This window comes from Pseudorasbora parva, chromosome 4 (genome assembly GCF_024679245.1).
Source record: "Pseudorasbora parva isolate DD20220531a chromosome 4, ASM2467924v1, whole genome shotgun sequence".
In the NCBI taxonomy this organism is placed as follows: Eukaryota; Metazoa; Chordata; class Actinopteri; order Cypriniformes; family Gobionidae; genus Pseudorasbora; species Pseudorasbora parva.
In genome coordinates, this window is record NC_090175.1 from 46,780,462 (window position 1) to 46,802,838 (window position 22,377).

The 22,377-nt window shown below is 37.8% G+C and overlaps 2 protein-coding genes across 5 annotated transcripts; one reads left to right on the top strand and one right to left on the bottom strand.

The window, feature by feature from the left end:
- On the top strand, positions 1 to 12,545 carry sclt1 (sodium channel and clathrin linker 1). The gene is made up of 22 exons (XM_067441989.1): positions 1 to 46; positions 649 to 691; positions 792 to 856; positions 1,283 to 1,332; positions 2,138 to 2,210; positions 2,463 to 2,518; positions 3,507 to 3,636; positions 4,909 to 5,031; positions 5,482 to 5,547; positions 6,427 to 6,497; positions 6,816 to 6,906; positions 6,999 to 7,090; positions 7,667 to 7,844; positions 7,949 to 8,047; positions 8,555 to 8,626; positions 8,718 to 8,792; positions 9,421 to 9,566; positions 9,657 to 9,849; positions 11,047 to 11,243; positions 11,385 to 11,463; positions 11,536 to 11,631; positions 11,850 to 12,545. Exons 2-22 carry the CDS (start codon positions 658 to 660, stop codon positions 11,910 to 11,912), a joined length of 2,049 nt encoding a protein of 682 aa, XP_067298090.1. The 5' UTR covers positions 1 to 46; positions 649 to 657; the 3' UTR covers positions 11,913 to 12,545.
- A 151-nt stretch (positions 12,546 to 12,696) lies between these two features.
- clta (clathrin, light chain A) lies at positions 12,697 to 21,811 on the bottom strand. 4 transcript variants are annotated; one of them, XM_067441992.1, is made up of 7 exons: positions 21,525 to 21,811; positions 19,435 to 19,454; positions 17,112 to 17,229; positions 16,912 to 17,023; positions 15,889 to 15,942; positions 14,488 to 14,523; positions 12,697 to 13,395 (listed from the first exon to the last, which is right to left on the bottom strand). In XM_067441992.1, the coding sequence occupies exons 1-7, from the start codon at positions 21,709 to 21,711 to the stop codon at positions 13,224 to 13,226; spliced, it is 699 nt and encodes a 232-aa protein (XP_067298093.1). In that variant the 5' UTR covers positions 21,712 to 21,811; the 3' UTR covers positions 12,697 to 13,223. The 4 variants fall into 4 exon arrangements, with proteins under 4 accessions (XP_067298093.1, XP_067298092.1, XP_067298094.1 ...); XM_067441991.1 differs by having other exon boundaries at positions 19,435 to 19,460; positions 21,525 to 21,808; XM_067441993.1 differs by lacking the exon at positions 14,488 to 14,523 and having other exon boundaries at positions 19,435 to 19,460; positions 21,525 to 21,809.
- Positions 21,812 to 22,377: the final 566 nt, after the last annotated feature.

Consider the following 22,377-nt stretch of genomic DNA (forward strand, 5'->3'; position numbering starts at 1 on the left):
GATTGGCTGGTAGGCTCTTTAAACTACAAGGCGGAAGGGTTTGGAGGTAACGTTACCTATAATAACCTAGAGATCGTCTAATCTTATATTTGTTAACGTGGTTTGCTATTTCGTTGTATGTTAAATTACGCAATGAAATAAATAAACATGTATAATTCACTTAATGTGTAGTGACAGAGTATCCAGTCTATGTATTATGAATGTTGAAATATGTGTAGCCGTTAGCCTGCTAACGTTAGTTAGGTCTCCAGTGTAAATCACCACCTGGATACCAATGATGCTTAATGCTGTTGCTGAGATTACGCTCCAAATTTGCTTATTTTTCACTCGCTTAATATATTGAAAAACGTGCAATTTCGTAATAATCTAGTTTAATAATCTACGTTTACTCAATTAAACCAAAGTTATAAATAATATGGTTTTATAGAGTCAGTTAATCCAATGGTAAACCAATATTCTTACACAAATACAGTCTCCAGGGATCATTTGTGCTGGGTGTGTATAAACTGACTGCTACAGTAAGGCAATTTGTTCCCCGTTGCATGCCGCCTACCTACCGACCCACATACTTAATGTTATTATAGTTGTTGATGATACATATTTGCAAGGCATATGCTTTGACTTAACAAGAGTTTATTGCTGTTGCAGACGCAAAAAATGACAACAGAAGTCGAATTTCTTCGAGACCAAGGTGAAACGCTAAATATCATAAATAATAGTGTGCAGATAACCGTTCGGGTTTAACATCATGCATATTCATCAGCATTTGAACTTTGTTTTTGTCTTATCAGTAAATCGTTTAAACTCCGTCCTCGGTCGATATCAGGATGAATTTCCTCCTCCCTCAGGGTCGCAGGTTAGTTGTATAATGAGATTGTAATTGTATTGTTTATTGCTTCACTTGTTGAATCTGTAGATGATTTCTTGCATTAATGACATAATGAGCGTATGGTGCAGAGTGAATGTTTTTTAAAGGAAGTGTTCACAGCTAAAAAAAATATTTTCATTCTGTTGTTCCAAATCTTTATGACTTGCTCTCACGCAAACGGAGAGGTTAGACACGTGAAGAGTAATAGATTTTCTCACCATTCACTGCTATTGTTGTATTTTCCATACAGTGAAAGTGAAGGGTTTCCAAACAGTTTGGGAACTACATGAGAGTAAATGATGTTTAACAGTTAACAGAGCATTGTTGGGGGGAAGCAGAACAATTCCTAATAATAATGAAGGCTTGAAGCACTTAGGATGTTGTGTATAGAATATAAATCTTTCACTTCTTTAGGCAGATGATGTGGTCATGGAATCTGAAGCTCCCTGGCTTTCAGACAGAGGGTAAGTCCCTTTGGCCAGTTGCTAAAACCTGCTAGAATATCCTCTGGCTCAATTCTTCTACTATTTTTGTAACAATGCAACCATTATTTATTCACAAAGTTTTCATGAACACCATACTACTCAAAATAATCTCGTGTTGAAAGGTTGGCTGAAATTTCTACAACATTTAAAGAGATGTTTGCTAAGGCATAAGTGTGCACATGTTACAAATGTGCTGTTTAATTTGCTCACCTTTTATTTATTTATTTATTTATTTATTTTTGGGGGGGGGGTCAGATTAAACCATCAAAATATAAAGCAATTATATATATAGATATAGATATATAGAGAGAAAGAGAGAGATGGATATAGATTCAAGGGAAGAACAAAACTAAACTTGGTTAAGGTATTTATTTAAATGAATTATTTGGCAATAAAGGCAAACTCCAGCCGAAAATGTATTTTTAAAAAAGCATGGCAGTACAATTACAATTGTACTTGATTAAATTGCAATGATATAAATCTTGACTTTATAGGGATGGGTGTGTTGGGGTATGGAATGAATGTCTGAATATATAGAATGAAACTTGAATATATGGATATATACATCCGTTCATAGACATATATGGGTATATACAAGTCAAGCTTTATATCTATTGTGATATTAAATGTAAATATATTATCTAGTAGCTTCCTGTTACAGTACTGTTAAATAAATTGTTAATTAAACTGTTATGCAACCCAGTACCATGGAACTCTGAATGTTAATAACCTTTCATCTTAATTGCGTAATGATGTTGTATATGCCCTGGGTGTTTGTTTTCAGTCTAATGGCTCCTCTAATAGAAGAATATGACAGACACATACAACAGATGGAGATGCAGCTCAAGTTCTATCAGGTACACATTAAGGCTTACATTTTACTACCCTACACAAACGCTAACGCCACATGAATGCTTGCATTACAGTGAGGTTTTACAACTGTCAGAGCTTTATGGGTCTGATTTCATGCTGTCAGCTATAAATTGCAGTTTAATCCCAAATCAAGTGAATTTGTCTTCTAATAAGTATGTCATTCAAGAGTAATCTTTCTCTCAATCGCCCACCTCCCACCACTCACTCACACTTTTTTTTTCCCGTCAAACACTCAGAGGCAGATGACAGACGTCAAAGCAAGCCTGGAGCAGGTGGTTAAAGAAAATGAGCGGTAAGAGCTTTCAAAAGGATCTCCTGCTGATTTCTTCACCCAGGCACTGTTTTTTTCTTCTTCTTTTTTCTTCCAAGAGTCAGTCAGTGCTAACAGCGTCTGCAGTGCAAGATAATAATAATAATAATAGATTTTATTTATAATGCACTTTTCATTCCGAAGAATCTCAAAGTGCAACAAGGGGGGGGGGGGGAATAACAACAAAAAATGAATAACAAGTAAAAATATAGAATACTACAAACAATCAACCAACACAGAAAACAGAACAGAAACAGAGCTGATGGTGGACAGAAACAGAGCTGATATGGTGAACAGAAAACAGCTGATGGTGGAAGTCTCTGTTAGCTCCGCAGCACACTGTGGTCCACTCCATGTTTCAGATTTCTCCCAGCGGCAGTGTCCCGATGACATCGCCGAGGCACGACAGCTGAAGACCAGATGATGGGTCTTCTTCATGATGATTCAAACGATGGGGATCGCTGCAGCACCATGCAGGAGGCAGAACATTCCAGAAGATGAGGTGGTTCTCGCTCTCATTGATGTGCGCATGCGCTCATTCGGGAGAAGGGCCCATAATGCAATTCCGCTGCAAAACAATCTTTGAAAGTTTGTCGTACCAATGGCAGTGTTGTCATAATGATCCCTGTTCACATTAATCTACGAAAACGACTAAAAAGGCTCTTATACATGCCGATAACTGTATCGTTTTCAAAAACTTGCACTTTGTAACCCATTTTTAAAAGTACCCTCACTTTTTCTTGAGGACCAGCACATTTCACATGTTGCAGGTACTCTGAGCTCCCACCCTCACCCCCAAGGACCATGATTTAACCAAGGGAAGACACCTAAACACTCCCACTTCAAGCACTGATTAAATGTACTACTGTCAATCAATTACTAGGACTTAAGTCATGCAAGTCAGCAAATATTTTAGAACTAATCAAAGCATGTCTGCAGATAATTCCTGAAGGTTTATTTTTATTTGCAGGCTTCATGCAGAGCAGAGAATATCTATTGAAAAGCAGCTGCAGTCTCTGTCCCCTGGAACAGAAGGAGACGCGGCAGCGGATGCAATCGCTATCAGCAATCTGGAGGAGCAGGTCAAGTGTGCCGTGGAGGTAAATATACAGACCAGCTACATAACTAAACTCTCATGAGTCTGTCTGTGCAGCTATAAACCCACAGGCCCTTTCCCAGCACTGGCTGTCCTCTAGCATGTGTAAGGGGTGGTCTGGGGTTATTCTGACGGCATGTGATGCAACGGCACAGGTCATGTTGTGCTGAGGGAATCAGTTTTAATCAGCATGGAGTGCGCTTCATGTGCTCCTGAGGATTACATATCAACACTTGACATTACAGAGTAATGAGATATTAGTGCGTCACTCATCAAGCATCCCACTTTCAGCCCGACTTTGCGCATCTTCGCCCTCCTTTAGGGAGCAGTTCACCAGAATGTCATGTTGCTAATCACATCTAAACCTCTCTAGCGAGCATGTCAGCTCAAGTCAATCCTCAAGTGACTTATTTTTGAGTTTGTGGACTTTTTTCCAATTTATATTCACAGTTCAAATGTTTTAATTAACTGAGAATGAACTAATTAGCCATAAATTAAACATCCAGTGAGATATTTTTATGCCTCATCATAGAGATGCCACACAGTTGAGTTATTATATTTCATTATATATTTTACAATTAATGTGATGTATGTTGAAAATATTCACGTTGATTTTGCCAATACAAAATAAGCAGTATTGTCAATATTGCATGACTCTGTGCTAGTTTTCCACTCCTTGTCTTGCAAAAAGAATGAAATCATTAAGGATAAATTATTTTAATATCAACTGTTATTACCTCATTAACAAAAAAAGTTTGATATATCTGGGAATATAATTATTAATGCAAATTAGTTTTGCAAATTGTCCATTTTAGTGAAACAGTTTGAATTCATTTGCAGTAATACTCTGGAGTATTCAAAGACATTTTATATCTAAAAAAAAAAAAAAAAAAGTACATTTGTACAATTTAATTTAAATGCACAGATCTCTTGCATTCAGCTTAAGTAAATATTCACTGCAAAATATCATTGTTTCTATAATTAAAGAAGCTCCGGAAGTTACGGAGACACTGTCAACCTTTAAGGGCCTGGCAGACACTTTTCAAAACGACTAAAATGAAAGGAATATGTGTTTGCCCTGCCAATAAATCCCATAACCATGACTTCATGCTTCATAAGCCCATACTCTGCAAACAATATATCCATTCAGTTCAATTAACATTGCTTCTGTACTCTACATTAACACCACATCTCGGATCTCAAAGGTATTTAGAGAGTTTAGTCATGAAAGGCTCAATCATTGTGTTTGACTTCCGTTTGTATTGTGTGTCTTTAGGAGAAAGAGCGTGTTCTTCAGATGTGGCAGACAGCTTCGCAGGAGTTGGATCGTCTCCAGACCCAGTACCAGAGCTCCGTGAGTGACGGACAAATGCACGCGGTTGAACAGCAGCACATGCAGGTAGCCAAACTCAGATTTGTGTTCACAAACTCAACCCATTTGAATTCAATCTATTTATAATGCAGGTATTCATACTTCACAAGTTTAGCACAGATTTTTCGTATGGACAACTTTATCTGAATCTCTCTTAAATTTGTTAATAATTTGTCAATAAACACAAATTTTCTCACTTTTTTCTAGAATTTGTAATATGATTATTGGTCACTAGAGGGCAGTGTTTAACTACATGCAGGCACAGTTAACAGAACAAACAGACCCCCAGCAATTTCATACAATTATACATAAACCAGAAGGCAAGCCAGACAGATTATTTGAATATATAAATTCAATATTAGCTATTGGCTGTGAAATATTGGCTTAATTGTGGCTTGAAGCTTATTATAATACACATTACTTAATAATTGAAATACTTTGTCTGTGCTCTTACTGACGATAACTGTGGTGTTTTAGAATCAGCTGGCACAGATTCAACAACATGCACAGAAGCTCCAGCTGGCCAATCAGAAGCTGGAATCGGTAAGATATTTAAACAGTAATGGTTCAAATCTAAATCTACTGTATTTACTTTCCCCAGGTAAGGTCTCCTGGTTTATTGTGCATGTTTTATTGTTTTTTCCTCATAAAATAATCTTTCACAATATAATGAAAATTTAGTTTTTTTTAATGACTTTCTTGTCTTTCATATCACTTTGCAGCCTCAAATAATATAATCATCACATTCGATATTTATTATTTTAGCAGGCGTCCAATCCAAAGTAATTTACACATGAGCAATGTCCAATTTGTATTTATTTGGAAAATAAAACCCTTTAAGCCCTCTTTATTTTGTGATGAAGAGGCCAAGTCATTACCGGTATACATTTTTGCTTAAATTATAGATCCAGATGGGTAAAATCATGTCCCCTTTTCCACGCAAACTTCTGTTTTACCTGGAAAATGTTTTTGGATATAAGATAAAAATAGTTTGGAAGGTTTTTTTGTGTAATTAGTGCCGTTCAAGGGTTCTGTGTTCAGTCAGTTATGCAATGGTTTTAAAGACATAATCCTTCCACTGTCTTAGTCGCACACACACATTTTCTCACATTAGTCAGAATGCCACCTGTTTGCATGAGTGTTGTTCATTGTTCAGCCTGTGTGTGTGTGTGTGTGTGTGTGTGTGTGTGTGTGTGCGCGTGCGCGTGCGCGTGTAGTGATTGTAGAGAAACACTACTCTATTCCTGAATATTTAATGAGCAGTGTAGCTTTCACACAGCCAACTTTTTCACACCTATCCCATCTTGACCTCTAAACAGCCTTCATCTTCTCCTCTGTTTTTCATACTTCGTGAATTTTTTTTTTGTGTGTGTGTTTGGCATTATGCCCGGCCGGCGTTCATGTCTGTCCTGTCACACTCAGACCAATCAGCAGTTTCTTAAGACGGTGGAGGAACAGAGCACTGAGCTGGAGGAGTTACGCAGCCAACTCAGGTAGCGTTCCAGATGGTCAGCTCTTTATGACTTAACCTTGCCTTGAGTTCGGTTTTTCTCATGCGTTTATAATTCAGTCAACTCTGTGTGTTTCTCAGGACTGTAGTGCAGTCGCATTTACTCCAGAAGTTTGAATTTGATTTACTGTTCTTCTTGAAATGCCTCTATTTCGTACTGATTTTAAAAGATTGTAGTGCATTTTCAATCCCATTCCCACTGTCCTCTACTATGCGATCAATGAAAACAATTAAAAAGTTGAATTTTATTTTGAAAGTACAAAAAAATCTAATTTGTGTGTGTTTCTGTATGATGTTTCAGGCAAGCAAAAGTCGAGCAGAGATCCGCCTCGACTAAAGTGGAGGAGATGACCAGACTCCTGCAGAATGTGCAGGATCAGATGCAGAGGAGGGTGAGAGATCCTGCTAATATTGTCCTTATGCAAATGTTCGTATCACCCAACTGTGTGTTTTCTTATAATGTCATGTCTGTGTGATGGTTCAGGAAGAGGATGCAGCAGAAGCTCACGGTAGAGAGGAAGCGTCTGACCGGAGACTACAGCAACTACAAGGAGCACTGAACCAGCTAGAGGCCAGGTGAGGAATCACAACTCTTTTCAACATTGACAATAATAAATTATTCTTGAAAACCAAATCATCGTCATAGAATAATGTCTGAAGGATCATTTGAAACTGAAGACTGGAGTAATGATGATGATATTCAGCTTTGCCATCACAGGAATAAATTGCATTTTAAAATGGTTCAGTAGAAAAGTGTTTTTGTAATACGATTTCATAATTTTACTGTTTTACTGCATTTTCGATCAAACAAACACAGTCTTGGTTGAGTCGTTTAAAACATTTTACTGACCTCAGACTTTTAAATGGTAGTGAATGTGAATTTTTTTTCCAAAATGATCAATGGGCATAAAAATATGAAATATTAACCCATAAGTGTTTGCTTAAATGTATAAACCATTAAAAAAATATTTAAAAAGAGCCTCCAAAAACGAAAAAAGAAAAGAAAAAAAATGCATTTCAGAATGGAGGAAAAGAATAATCATTTATATTACCTCATTTATTTTTGAAAATAAGAGGAGTTTGTGTATAATGTTTCAGTTTAATGTTGTTGAAAATATGGATGTTATTTTTATTTATGTATTTGTTTGCCAGACTCAAAGCTGCGACACAGGATTGTGAGTCAGTGCGCAGGAAGCAGATGGAGTGGGAGCGGCAAGTGGGAGAACTCCAGGGTCGCTGCGCCTCTCTGGAAGAGGAGAAGTTTGAAGCCCTCAGTCGCCTCCGCAACTCCATCCAGCTGGCTGAGGAAGCCTCGCTTCAGAGAGAACAGGTCAAACTCCAAATAACAACACGGCACGGGCCCAATACATACTTTGTTCTATATGTACCTGACTTCATATAATCAGAAATAATTTTGTGTGTATGTTACTATAGGCTCAGCTGAAGGAGAAACAGAGAGCAGAAGAGCTGGAGAAGATGAAAGACGCCATAAAGCAGCTGATCCAGGATGCTGCCTTGCGCACCAGGAAAGAGGTGATCACAGCCAGGGTTCTTGAACTCAACAAATGGAGACAAAAGGATAAGCTGGAGGCATCAGCTCTAATCTCAGACAGGTTAAATTAGGCTCTGCTCCAACCCTAGTGAGCCTGCTTAGGCAATATTTTATGGATCAAGAAGTGCTTTTGCACTGGGTAGTTATAGGAACTAACCATCAGGGCGGTAGGTTAGACCCTACTCTAAAGTACAATCTAGTTTAGTCTATGAAAAAAAGGAACCAGGAAAATGTTCATCCAATGTGAAAGCCCCAATGGTTCTTAGTCAGGGTAGACAACACATTTAATAGCCTGCAATCCCTGTAGAGCTCTACAGTCAAAAATAGCCTAACTGTTTGCACTGGCAAAGCATGGTTATGGCACAGGGAAGAGTCATTGTCAATCTAGTTTCTAATTCTAGCGTTTCTGTGATCACAGTGTGCATTTTTTTTTTCTATCTTTGAGTGTGGCTTATAGTTATAAATATTTTCTTTTCCTCTTTTATTAGGTTGAGAGTGTTCGTAAGCAGTGCAACAATCAGATTCATCGCATGGCTGAGGAGCTATCTGCTCTGCAACTGGTGAACCTTCATCATCATCAGCATATGTACAGATGTGTACCGCATCAACTGTTGCTAATGTGTTAACTCATTTTCCTATGGGTGTGTGTAGGAATGTGCTGATAAAGAGACTCTTATTGAAAGAGCCCATCGCGAGAGAAAAGCTGTGGAAGAGGAGCTAGAAAAGGTAAAATATATATATTTTTTATTATTATTTTTATATACAGCCTTATTGCTTTTAATTTTCACAGTTAAGTAAGGGATAATGTACATCCAGCCAGTTGTTATTGCAGAATAAACACCAATGATTATTATATATTATTATATAATTATTAGGATGGATGGATGGATGGATGGATGATGGATGGACGGGGAGGTAGGTAGGTATATGATAGGTGGATAGAGCAAGGATTTAAGTTGATCAAAAGTAACAGTAAAAATATTTGTGATATGTCACAACTGTTTTTTAACATTGACAATATTAAGAATTGTTTCTTGAGAAGCAAATTAGCATATTACAATGATGTCTGAAGGATCATATGTTTGAATAATGGAGTAAGGATGCTGAAAATTCAGCTTTGCATTACAAGATAGAAAATAGAACACATTTATTTTAAAATAGAACACATTTATTTTAAAATAGAACACATTTATTTTAAAAACAGAACACATTTATTTTAAAATAGAACACATTTATTTTCAACTGTAATTATTTGACATCATTATTTTTTTTTATTGTATTTTTGATATTTAAAAAATGCAGCTTAGGTGAGCTTAAAAGACTTAACATTAATCAAATTGTGTGTGTTTTGTAGGTCTATAAAGAGGGCCGAGTTGGAGAGCCTGAGATGAGGAAGATGGAGGCTCTCCATCAGAGATGTTTAAATGCAGAACGACTGAAGGATGAAACACAACTCACACTAAACAGCACAAAAAACAAGATGAAGAAGATGGAGATGGAGTGAGAACACACACCCGTTCATGAACTAGACACATGGCAAATATAATGGTGCATCCTTAATATTTTCCTGGCTCCTCTGCGCTTGTGCAGGTATTCAGAGGAGCTGTCGCGCTGTCAGGAGGAGGTGCGGAGGCTGCAGTCAGCACTGACCAGCGCGAGAGAGGAGAGCACGGCCATCAGTGAAGAGAGACTCACACTGCAGCAGGAGAACCAGCAGCTGCACCGAGACATGGAAGCACTCCGTAAAGAGTGTGCACTAGCTCAGAGACGTGCCAAACAACAGGTTACGAACAGCTGCATTCTGATACACACTGACACAAAGCTGTTGTTTGCCATTTAAAGAGATAAAATAATTTACTCTTCTCTTACTCTTTACTCTTTCATGTCATTTTAAACCTGCTTGACTTTATCTCTTCTGTAGAACACAAAAGATGATATTTTGAATTAGCACTTTGCTTGAGTTTGTGTCCACAACTCCACATTGATTTTGGAGCTCATGGACATTTATTGTAGTGACAAAAACAGTTTAGAAACATTCTTCAAAATGTATTTTTTGCTCTGCAGAAGAACCATCCCTTTAAGCAATTGTTAAGGCCTGTGTTGTAGAAAACTGATTTGATTTGCTTTGTTTGTTGTGGTATTGGTGTCACAACCATGAGCACATTCGCATATATCCACCCACATTTATCAGTGGTGCGTTTCCAAAAGCATAGTTAGCCAACTATGGTCGCAAGTTTCAGCGTTATCAGCATAGATCAACGATTCAGCATTTCTGAAACCATTGTTCCAACACGAGGTTGTGTGGTTGGAACGACGGCTGTAGTTAGAAGCAGTTTCTTGTTTGCATGACACATGGACTTATTTTACTCAAGATAAGAATTTATTAAGCAAGCTGACATTCAGCAAAATCTTTACAAATATACAAGTACCATTTATATCTTTTAGTTTGTCGAGAGATTTAAAGCAGTTTTTAAAAGTGCAAATGTTCTCTAGTACATAAGAACGAGCCTATGGCTGAATATGGAAATAATAATGGAAAACATTTTATTTACCCTTTATTTGCCAAATCTGCAATTTATAGCAAAAAATCGACCATTATTTTGATCTCAAATGGATTCTAGGAAGTTATTACTCAACCACCTGTGTGACATCATTAACCAACGTGTTTCAACGATGCATCGTCGTTGAGCAGCGAGTTACGTCATTGTACGGGAAAGGCACCCCTGTATTTTTGGGCTGACTACACTGATATGCAGATGATAACCAATCATTTAACAGAAATCATTTAAATGAAGTCTTTTTAAAATGGATAGTTCACTCAAAGTTGTCATCTTTTACTCATCCCTTATGATGACTGAGCAAAAATGTCCCTTCGTTGAAAGGTAAAAAATTATCTGTATGAATTCTTTGGGGTGGGGAAACCAATAGCACTAGAAGTGTTGAATGTGGCATCTTTAACAGGTTTTCTTTGCGTCTGTAGGTGTCTTCGATGCAGCAGGAGCTGTGTGTGAAGGAGCAGGGTTTGGAGTCGAGGCTGAGAGAGATGGAGGAGAGCAGTAAAAACTCCAGCACCGGTTTGACCAGACTGCTGCTCGCTCAACAGAAGACCATCAGCCGCTACAAAGACGAGGCCAAGAACCTCACACAGGCTTTCCAGCAGAAACTCAGCAGCCTCAGGTGAACTCAGGGAATTTCAGCACAGCTCTAAAAAATATTTTTATCCTTGTATTAAGAAATTAGCTTCCATATGAACTATTGATTACTATTGAACTTTATTGAATAAAGCTGGTCAAGCCTAGATGATTGTGGTCATTGCAGGTCAGAGCTGAACAGACAGAAGCAACGTGTTCAGGAACTGGAGATCCAGATGGAAGCTGATCATCAGAAGATGCTGGAGGTGTGTAATATACATGCAGATTTGTTTCGAACTAGTATACAGGTTTTTAATGAGTAATGTCGTCATTTCTAGTATGAGAGGCAGGTTTCAGAGCAGCAGGAGAAAAACACACGTATACAGAGGCGTCTGTCTCAGGCAGAGCAACGTGCAGCAAGTGCTTCACAACAGGTACCATACTGGATATTTACACACTTCCTATAGAATACAACAGTCCCTGCCCATGTTGAAATATTTTTCCCATAGGGATTTATATTTTTAAAAAGTCTGTTATATTAGTTAAAAGTTTATATATTTGCATCATTGCATGCAATTTTTTACTTCAGCCAACTGTTGCTGCTGGACAAATGGTGCACAGAACCTACTATAAACTGCTTTTTCTGTTTCAGCTAAATGTGATGTCTCAACGGAGAAAAGCTGCATCCATGATGGATCTTGAGACTTTATCATAGAGCAACAGCCACTTTATCATCAGTCATCTAATAAGAAGCACCCTGATCAGTGGGCTTGCCGTTTAGTGGTAAGAGCTTTAACTGGCAGGATCCCTTGTGTTTATTTGACATAACCATTTTTATAATAAAAAAAAAGGTTGATGGAATCACTGCATTACTTTTTTTTTCTTGGTGAATGTAATATGTCAAAGATGCTTTATTTTGTTGCTACTAAGCCAGTTTAAATTGCCATTGAAACAAATGTTTTAAACATTTTATTCAGGTGATTTTATGGTCTTCCTAGAACATATTTTTTCCAGGTTAGCTTGTGCCATTGTACGATTTGAGCAATAAATGCATTCATTTATACCACAGGGCTGTTAAATGTTTGATTTCATTGGTTCACAGCAGTTCTAAGGTGTGCAATTGGTTTTCATTTTATTTGCAGGCAGGTATTAACCACATTACAGTTCCATATCACATCTTGTCTTCTATAGTCATTTCAAACACCCTTGCAGCCTACTACAGCACAAGCTTCCATGGGTCTCAAAATGATCATTTAAAACAACCTGCATATAAGAGGTCCCTAAGTATGTGTGTGCTTTCTAGACCTGGATAAATCTAGAATTAAATGACATCTCAAACTACAGTAAGTCATTAATTATGTGTAAATAATTATATTCAGCTCTACAAAAGCTTGCGTTGTTAAATGAAGCCTAAAATTTGTTAAATACCCCACTTGGCAAACTTTAGGCTAAGCTAAATAAGTATAGGGGTAAAATATCCCCTCAAAATAATACAAACATTTAACATTTCAAATGTTTAATCATATTGAAACAATGGACAACATGAGGTGACATTTATGTGGGGTACAGCTCTGTTCATTAAACAACTTGTGCCATAATCTCACACTGAAGTGTAGAGGACCGGTCTTTATGTACATAGTTACACACAAGCTATAATCCACCATCTGTATACAACATACACAAGACAATTAGTACTGTATTCCCAAAACACCTGGGGAAGGAAATGCATAGATAGTGTCACAATGCCACACACTCTGTCTACATGGAAAAATGAACATGAAGTTTGGTCCTTAAAATAGACACCAAAAATAAAAACAATCTGAACATTGTTATATATATGTATATATTTATAGATGGAATATATATATAGATATACCTATATCATATTATGTAATAATATAATATAGATTATTTATATATGGAAACTGAGCTCAAAGCCATTAGGATGGGACCACAAAGGAATCAATGTTGTGAAACCCAACGGCTGCTGGAACTTGTGGTTTTTTATGGACTTCAGAGGCAGAGCTTAGCGGACGAGAGGGGCCTGTTTAAGGGAGATGAGGACTGAACGCATGCGGGAGACGTCCTTGGCCTGCTTGCTGGACTTGGGGTTGAAATCGCAAAGACGCGCCACACGCTCCCATTCTGTGCCGGGGCTGTTCTCGTCAAGCTCCGACACCATGGCTTCCTCAGCCGCCCTGCCGACGAGGAACCACAAAATCAGTTTCAGACAGAAACCAGAAACACTTTCAGACACGTTCTGCTTAAGCACACAATCGCTGACCTCCATAAATGCCTTGAGAACTGTGAAATCTTATTGCCTGATAATTTTTCTATCATATATCGACTTAAGTATTAAACGCTTCTAAAAAAATGGTCGAAATGTTTCGCAAGGTGCTTTGTTAGGAGGTAAGAGGCAAGTGTACCAAAGCAGCTCAGTGTCTGGTTGAAAAAACAATGGTTATTTCCATCCAACAATAATACATTCATAAAGAGACATTCTTCAGGTGACCACATCCAAAACAGATGGTAGTTTGAGCATCATGCCCCCAACCCACCATTACCAGAACTAGTCTTGATCTTGAAGGCAGGAAAAGGTTCCAGAACAGCCACAATCAAAATTTGCAGCGATTCAGTTGGTTAAAACAATTGGTTGTACTTTGAAAGTCCTTGTATTGTGGGACATTCCTCATCTCTTGGCGGTCAGAGGAATGTCAAGGAATCATGTACGCTAATAAGCCTTCACCGCAGCGATTGACAGGCTAATTAGCTTATTTTAACCACTAAATCTTTGCGCAAAGGCTGAACGTGCCATGCGTGGGCAGTGACCAAAAGCGGGGCCTTCTGCTGAGCATGGGGCAACTAAACCAAGTTTCTGGCAAGCCAAAACGCTAAAGAGCTCTTAAAATAAAAATCTTCGGAGAGCTTTTTGAGACCATATTCGACTAATCCCATTTCCTCCCGGCCCATTACCAACCCTTTCCGCTGCCGTGGACTCAGTCCAGTAGAGTTGCATTAGCCTCTTCACTATCACAGTATACACAGCAAAATGGGTATGAAAAGCCAATGAGGTAAATCACGGTCACAATCAACTACATCAACGTACAGGACTAGTGCACCAACACATCACCACAAAAGGACATCCAGATTCTTAACTTTAGCAGAAACATGTTGATAATAAAGACAGCAATTCATTGGTGTATAACTTTGCAATAAGTGCTGTTTGTTCCCTGAGCATATTTGGTTCTCTTGTCTTTATTTTTCTTTTTCTTTTTTTCTTTTTACTTAACTGGTCTAGGCGGTAGCAAGGATGGTTAATGTGAGTGCTTAAAGGTGCATAGAGAAAAGAAAAACAAGGAGAAACAGATCACAAGTCAGATATATAGAAAACCAAAAGAAATGAGATTTATGCAGATGACCAAAGCAGGCATGCACTGTTCAAAACCAAGTCATCTTAGGAGTGCTTCTATGTGCGCTTAGCTTGCAGCCATCATTGACGTATGTGCCGCTTGCGGCGTTCGGCGATCTCAACTGGCGCTTCAGTTGAGAGACATTTACCAAGCAAAAGAAAAGCAGCTAACGTTTACACTAGTTCTGCAGAATAGGCAGAAGCAGTAAGGGGTCCATGATGAATATGAGGGCTGCAGAACTAAGAGGACAGTTACAGTTCTAGCCTGGGACAGCTTTGCTCAACCTAGGCTCACCGTACTCTACAATACTCAATCTAACAGAAGCAACTACGTGTCTAGCCCAAGTGCCAGCCATGGGATAAAGGTGCACCAAATCTTGGTTAAAATGATGATGTTTTTTTTAAATATAAAATCACTCCATTTTGAGACTAACACTGTCCATATATATCAGACATTGACCAATTACGTTAACCGTCCTATGTATGATTATAATAATATACACATATCTATAAATTACATTGAAAGAAATTACCTAGTGCACATTTAAGAATAAAATGAAAAATATGCAAATATATCAAAGACCATAAGATTTAGAGATCATTAGATTTCTGTCAACTTTGGCAACACAAAAAAATATAATTCCATATGCAAAAGTTGTATTTTTAGCAATTAGACTACAGGCTGGCTTATCATCAGTTGGCTTTGAGACGTAGTTGCTTACAAAGTCACTACTGCTGTATTACAGATACACTACTACTGCACTAAATAGCACTAGTATGATAAATAGTCTAAATTAATAATAATGTTAGACAGTAAATGACAATAAATAATCTCAATTTATACAAATGCTTAGACATCATCTTCAATGTAAACAAAATGCAGACAAATTGTGACAAATGCACGACACAAACATCTGACAAAAAAAATGGGTTTGTATAAACTTATGACTTTAAATGACTATGAACTATGAACAAATATTAATAAGAATTAAAAAAATAATATGTGAGATATATGAAATTACTGAATGGGCAAGACAGATATAAAATCTGCTAGGTAACTTAAACATAAGGGGGAATGCTGAGATGGACAGCATGCAAAGTGTTCACAGTTATTTGTCCAATTAATCAACAAAAACTATAACTCTGGTTTTAAATATGAAGTTTTCTAAGTATTTGGTTAGAAATGTGTAAGAGTAACAGGTTATGAAAAAATATGAGATGCAGGAGAATGAGTTAATGAGAAATGCATGTGAAAAGAAAGGATGTTAGTTTAGCAACATACACATAACCAATCAGATCAGCGAAGGGTTGTTTGTAGAAATCCTCATCCAGTACCCTGGGAGTCCCAGAGGAGAGCAGCGAAGCAGGAGAGAACAGAGAGAGTGGTAAAAAGGAGAAACATAACACTCATACAGAGCAGTGTTACCATACCAGTGTTAACACCAGGCCAAGTACATAAAAGTGGACAACACAGGACATAAGAGTGAAAGACAGAGACAAACAAACAAGGAATTCAGACAACGATTTCACATTCAGAGGAAAGATATACAGAAAGAGGTTTATGACGACATCCTTTTTATTTGTACCAAAACATACTTGAAACTTGCACTGTGACTGAATGTGAAAGCACAAAACATGCACTTGAAGCTAAACCAGAAAATGTAACTTTTGAATCACTCCGTTCTTTAAAACTTTGAATCGAATCCTATTTAGCAATCTAATTGCAGTCTAATTGTACATTTAAATCAAATGCTTCCCTGAAGTGGAAAGAGCTTTGCATAGAACTCCTTATTTTATTCTAATAGCTGAATACAAAATTTGGTGCCAATCATAATTATAGCAACTTTTTTCGGATTGGACAAGACATGATCATGTGACCAAAACACAGCAGAAATGTCTAAAGCCACAGTCACATTCAACAAGGTCAGGCAGTCAAATCTGTCACTTCGCTGTTCTCATATCATTAGTGTCACAATATGGTTACCATTACGATGGTATTAATATGAATAGTTTACTCAAATGGTCATGAATTATTTATTCACTCGTTATTCCAAATATGTATGATATGTTGTGAATGTTTTCTACACATAAAAAAAGAAAGCAAGAAAAAGTACATTTTTAGTTTTGGTTGACCTATTCTTTAAGTAAATGAATATTTTCCCTTTGAATGCACTGTGACCCAGCATACACCTTGCCATTGAGTACGATGGAGGAGCTGTGCACTTTATAATCCTTTTGTTACCAAACAGCAAAAGACAGCAAGCCCTCGCTTCTAGATTTCAGCTGCTCGAACAGTGTCGTGTACCTGTTGTTCACTTTGGTCTTCTCCAGCTGCTCGTTCTGCCTGGTGTGCCACTCCTCCAGCTCCAGCTTTGCCTTCTCCTTCCACTCTACCTCCTGCTTACGTGAGTTAGCATCTGAAAAACAGCAGAGAGTGGAATATGTCAGTCAGTCATATATATTTCAATATCTTAAGAAGAACATCTATGTGTTTGCTCAAGTTACCAAGCTGCTCCAGCCTCTCGTGCTGCTCCTCTCTCCATTTCCTCAAGCTCTCCGGCTCTGCCTGCAACCGATCCACACTGGAGATGGCCGCATACACATCTGAAGGACCATTACTCTCCTACATACACACACAGCAGAAATTATACCAAACAATACAAAAATCTTTAGTGCATCAACACCTTTAGTGTGGATCTGTGATTTATCAATTATTTTAATGAAATATTTTATATATTTAAATTGGAAACACTGATCAGGCATGACATTAAGACATATTGCGTTGGTCCCTCTTTTGCCACCAAAACAGCCCTGACCCGTCGAGGCACGACTCCACCAGACCCCTGAAGGCGTGCTGTAATATGTGCAACCAAGATGTAAGCAGCAGATCATTTAAGTCCTGTAAGTTATGAGGTGGGGCCTCCAAGAATCGGACTTGTTTGTCCATGTCAACACCTCAAACCTGTGCTCCTCAAACCATTCCTGAACTATTTTTGCTTTCTGGCAGGGCACATTATCCAGCTGAAAGAGACAACCGCCACCAGGGAATAACGTTTCCTTGAAAGGGTGTACTTGGTCTACAACAATACTTAGCTAGGTGGTACCTTCTTCCCATAGTGCATCCTGGTGCCATGTGTTCCCTAGGTAAGCGACACACACAAACCCGGCCATCCACGTGACGTAAAGGAAAACATGATTCATCAGACCAGTCCACCTTCTTACATTGCTCCATGGTCCAGTTCTGATGCTCACGTGCCCACTGTTGGGTCTTTTGGCGGTGAACAGGGGTCAGCATGAGCATACTGTCTTGTCTGCAGCTATGGAGCCCCATATGAAACAAACTGTGATGCACTGTGTATTCTGAAACGTTTCTATCAGAACCGGCATTAACTTCTTGAGCAATTTCAGCTACAGTAGCTCATCTGTTTGATTGGACCACACAAGCCAGCCTTCGCTCCCCAGGTGCATCAGCCATGGCCGTCCAAGACCGTCGCCGGTTCACAACTGCTGCTTCCTTGGACCACTTTTGATAGATACTGTTCCCAGCCTGCACTGGTCATCACACAAGGAGTGCAGACTGGGAACATCCCACAAGAGCTGCAGTTTTGGAGATGCTCTGACTCATTCATCTAGCCATCACAAATTGGCCCTTGTCAAACTCACTCAAATCCTTATGATTGCCTATTTTTTCTGCTTCTAACACGTCAACTTTGAGGACAAAATATTCTCTTGCTTCCTAATATATCCCTCCTACTAAAAGGAGCCGTGATGAAGATATAATCAGCGTTATTCACTTCGCCTGTCAGTGGTCATGATGTTATGCCTGATTAGTGTAAAACTGGCTTGTTAAAATATGAGTGATTAGAAAAATGGTTATAGTCAGCTCACAAGTAAATGCTTCATAGTCAGCTCACAAGTAAATGCCTTAAAGTAAAAAAAATTTTTTTTAACTATTTAATTGGATGCTTGTTAAGTACTGTATAATATTTGACATATAATATCCATAATATCTGGCTTTATGGCTTATATAATGATACAGAAGAATATGGAGCTTACATTTAAATTTTACTCAGAGGCCAATTGGAGCAAAAATATTCAATTTGGTAGTTCATTTTTAAATGGCCAAAAAGGAAGATGAAATTCTGATTAATAAACTAATGTAAATCATTCTGTTTTATAACAGTATAGCAGACAGATGATTTACAAAAAAAAATCATATGAAAATCAATCACTATTCTATCAGTCACTATATGTCTCTGAATATGTCTGTCATATTAAAAACCTAAACTGGTTCAGTCCAGTAAATGTTCATCTTGAAATAGCAATAACACAATATACAAATAATTGTATATTTGCTTGGTAGGATTTCGGAGCAAGACACATTGGACAGGGACATTTTTACAACTATTCTAAAAGGGCATTTCACTTAGTAAAAAAAGTATGAACTATCAATCAGAGAGCAGAGGGCATGTAGTAGAACGTCTAGTCTACAACAGATTATTTAGATGCCTTAGACATTCTGCATCAAATATGAAACTGCTTTATAGGGGTAATAAAAGCCATTTAATATTGGCTAAATTTACACACATCAGCTTTCACCTTTCAGCTATTTAGAAGCAGTGCTTAAAAGGAATCAAGTTTAAAAGCAAGTCTCTTGTACTGTTGTAATGCACACTGTATGTATTATTTCCTATCATCTGCACATCAACAGAAAACCTTACACAGGCTTTGCAATGAAAACTGTAAAATCAAAAGCATTCAACTACTATGTCATAATATTAAAAGATTGTGAGTTTGATGGAATTCAGGCAAGTGTTCAAGGTCTTACCCCATGCAGATCTCCATTCACTGCTCCTGCCAAGAAAAAAAACACAGGAAAACCATGGATGTGTTAAAAACAGTATAGTCAATTTTTCATGCATCTCATACAATTAATCTGTATGAATCATCTTCAGGATAGGCATTAAGTGAAAATGCATTGCAAGGCTATTTAGCCTTCCTGTAACTCAAACAATAAAGCATGGCACTAACAATGTCATGGTCATGGGTTCAATTCCCAGGAAATGTATGAATTGAGGGTAAAAAAAACAAAAACAAAAAACAAAATTGAATGCAATGTAAGTTACTTTGGATAAAAGCACCTGCCAAATAAAAGAGCATTCAAGTATTCGAGGAACACGTTAATTTTCAGTAATGTTGTCCATAGCATAGCTTTACTTTAGTGATGAATTCATAGACAGGATATACAGTCTTTCCTCTTGCCCAAGTCTCTGGTTTTGCTGACTTCTTTTCCTTTCTTCCTGAATCAGTGAAAAACATTATGTAACATTTCTTCACTAGAAGTGATTTGATCACTCTTCGTTAAGCAATACATACTTACCATACAAGCAGTAATAAAGACCAAATGTTTTCAACACATGCAAATAAATGTTTAACCCAAGACTGATTTTCAACACACTATACTGTACTTCCAAGACTGCTGTCTTCAGTCATCCAAGACCCAAGTCAGACTGTGCCTTTGTGCCAGTGAAACAACATCCCCATCATAATTTATTCAAACCTTACGGCCAGAGAAACATTCAAGCCGACGGCCAGTAAAAAGTGAATACCAGACACTTCTGTTGACTGGTAATATTCTCCTCATTGTGATTAAAATACATTAAGAGCAAGACTGCATATTTAATTTTAAAATGCATACTGGTGACATGGTGTTGGTGTAACTAAAAATATACTAATTTCAGGCATTGTCTGGTTTCGAATTAATTAGAAAAGGTACTATTATAGTTTAGGTACCTGTAATTAATTCAGCTGTAAAACGCTTGTGATAGAAGCCTAAATACCTGCTTAAAAGTTAATTTAAATAATTTCTAAAATAAGTATAAAAAATGTATACATTGAATTCAGTGTAGGTCATACTGGATGAAGGCATATACAAAATGTGTATAATTGAGTATCACAGTACAAGTGTATTCGAATCATTCATTTTAATGCTGCATATCCGAGTTTAAATGAGTTCGTACGCATCACAAGCAGTTTTGAATCTTTTTGGGCATCATATGAGAGTTCGAATCAATCATTTATGACCATTACAGGCATATTCAAACATTCGAATTTAATATTTCTAGTACAGGTGCGTTCGAATCAAGCATTTATGAAGATGACAGACGCGTTCGAATCATTCCTTTCTGGCCATTCTGGTCGCGTTCCAACCTTTGAATCGAACGCTTTTTGACACAATTATGAGAGCTGGCACCATTCGTTTTCCTGGATCATGATTCGTTCAAACATCCAAGCATTTCTTCTTCTTCTTCAATCGGTAACGTTTAAAGGCGCCTTTGAAGCCCTAAAATGCTGTCTTAATTTGCATCTCACAGCTGTCTATATAAAAGATGCTTGGACACGCCAGTATAAGGACTAAAGGAACTGAACACACACACAGCCTTCATTCCAAAGGTCATTGTATAATACAAACCCCCATTAGCGTTAAAGAAACTGGAAATTTGCTTGATACGATCAGTAACGTTACCTGAGTAAAAAAAATCTAAACAAAAAAAGCGATAAATGTGTTTCAAACAAGAAATTCCATATTAAAAAAATTACTATTAAACCGTTGCGAGGTCTAGTACAGGGAGTCTCATAAACAGCTGAGTTAACAGATAACGCCATTTTCCTGCTTCCTTTAACTACCAGTATGTAAACCTTTAGGACATTTAAACGGCTATTTGGATGTATAGTTGGCTATAAACCGCGCAGCACGTATTATTTATACACACACTGAGTTACTTCATATATAGAGAGCTCTGAATGCATGCTAGCTGGCTAACAAACGAGTAAAACAGTCATTTGCTTAGATGTTTTTGTCGGTTATAAGATTGCAATGAGAGGGTTTGTTTTATTTTTATTGTCGTGTCAACACACCGTCCTGGTCTTGGCTTAGGGATGAAGGCACATCTCCGCTGTCCAGGATGCTGAAGCCCTCGTCATTCTCGATGCCCGCGATCTCACTCTCTTGCTGGGCCAGAAATGCTGCCGCGGGGTCCTCGTCTGCCCCCACACCGTTTCCTGCGCTTCCTTGAGGGGCACTGAGCATATCAAAGTCGTCCATGGCTCGCTAAATGTGTTTATAGTAAGAGCAACTGAAAAACACAAATCACCCTGCTGTCTTCCTCGTCGACGACTCCAATGTCAGCGGGGGAGGTGCTTAAGAGTGAAAGGACGCGAATGAAACGAGGCTCAGCCAATCAGAGTTGTGTATTTTTGATGGACAGTTCTACTGTCCATACAAATGAGGAAAAGTTCAGTCGTCGACCAATGAAATGACTAAACCGTGACTGTGCGAGTCCCGTGACCAACAGCGTGCCTGATAGGGCGTTGCAGCAATATGGGATTGCATACGTATCATGACGAATATAAAAAGGCTTTATGATGAAAAAAAACTGACAATGTAGTGTCCTTCAGAGAAAGACTCGTGCTGGACGTTTAAGGTAAACTGAGAGCAAGAGTGTCATTTTAAATATTATTTTCACCAAAAATGACTGTCTATGGTAATATATATCTATATAATCCTGTTAAATGTAAACCATATTAATATGTTATTTAAATAGTACACGAAGACAGCTGTGGTACTACCATGGAATATCCCCAAAAAACAAGAATCATGTTAGTAGTACCGTGACAAATGTCCAAATAAATTTGTCATACAATTGTTTATGCACAGAAATGAAACCCTTCACCTTCTTTATTCTATAATTATAAATCATTAGCTTTAATT

Bases quoted from the DNA above. Each gene is read 5' to 3' on its own strand.
- sclt1 (XM_067441989.1), top strand. From the start codon at position 658: ATGACAACAGAAGTCGAATTTCTTCGAGACCAAG. The intron at 2,519-3,506 runs GTAAGAGCTTTC...TTTTATTTGCAG, and splicing joins GTGGTTAAAGAAAATGAGCG to GCTTCATGCAGAGCAGAGAA. The intron at 8,793-9,420 runs GTAAAATATATA...TGTGTTTTGTAG, and splicing joins TGGAAGAGGAGCTAGAAAAG to GTCTATAAAGAGGGCCGAGT.
- clta (XM_067441991.1), bottom strand. From the start codon at position 21,711: ATGGACGACTTTGATATGCTCAGTGCCCCTCAAGGAAGCGCAGGAAAC. The intron at 17,230-19,434 runs GTAAGACCTTGA...GTGTGTATGTAG, and splicing joins TGAATGGAGATCTGCATGGG to GAGAGTAATGGTCCTTCAGA. The intron at 14,524-15,888 runs GTATGTTGCTAA...TGCACCTTTAAG, and splicing joins GCTGATCTGATTGGTTATGT to CACTCACATTAACCATCCTT.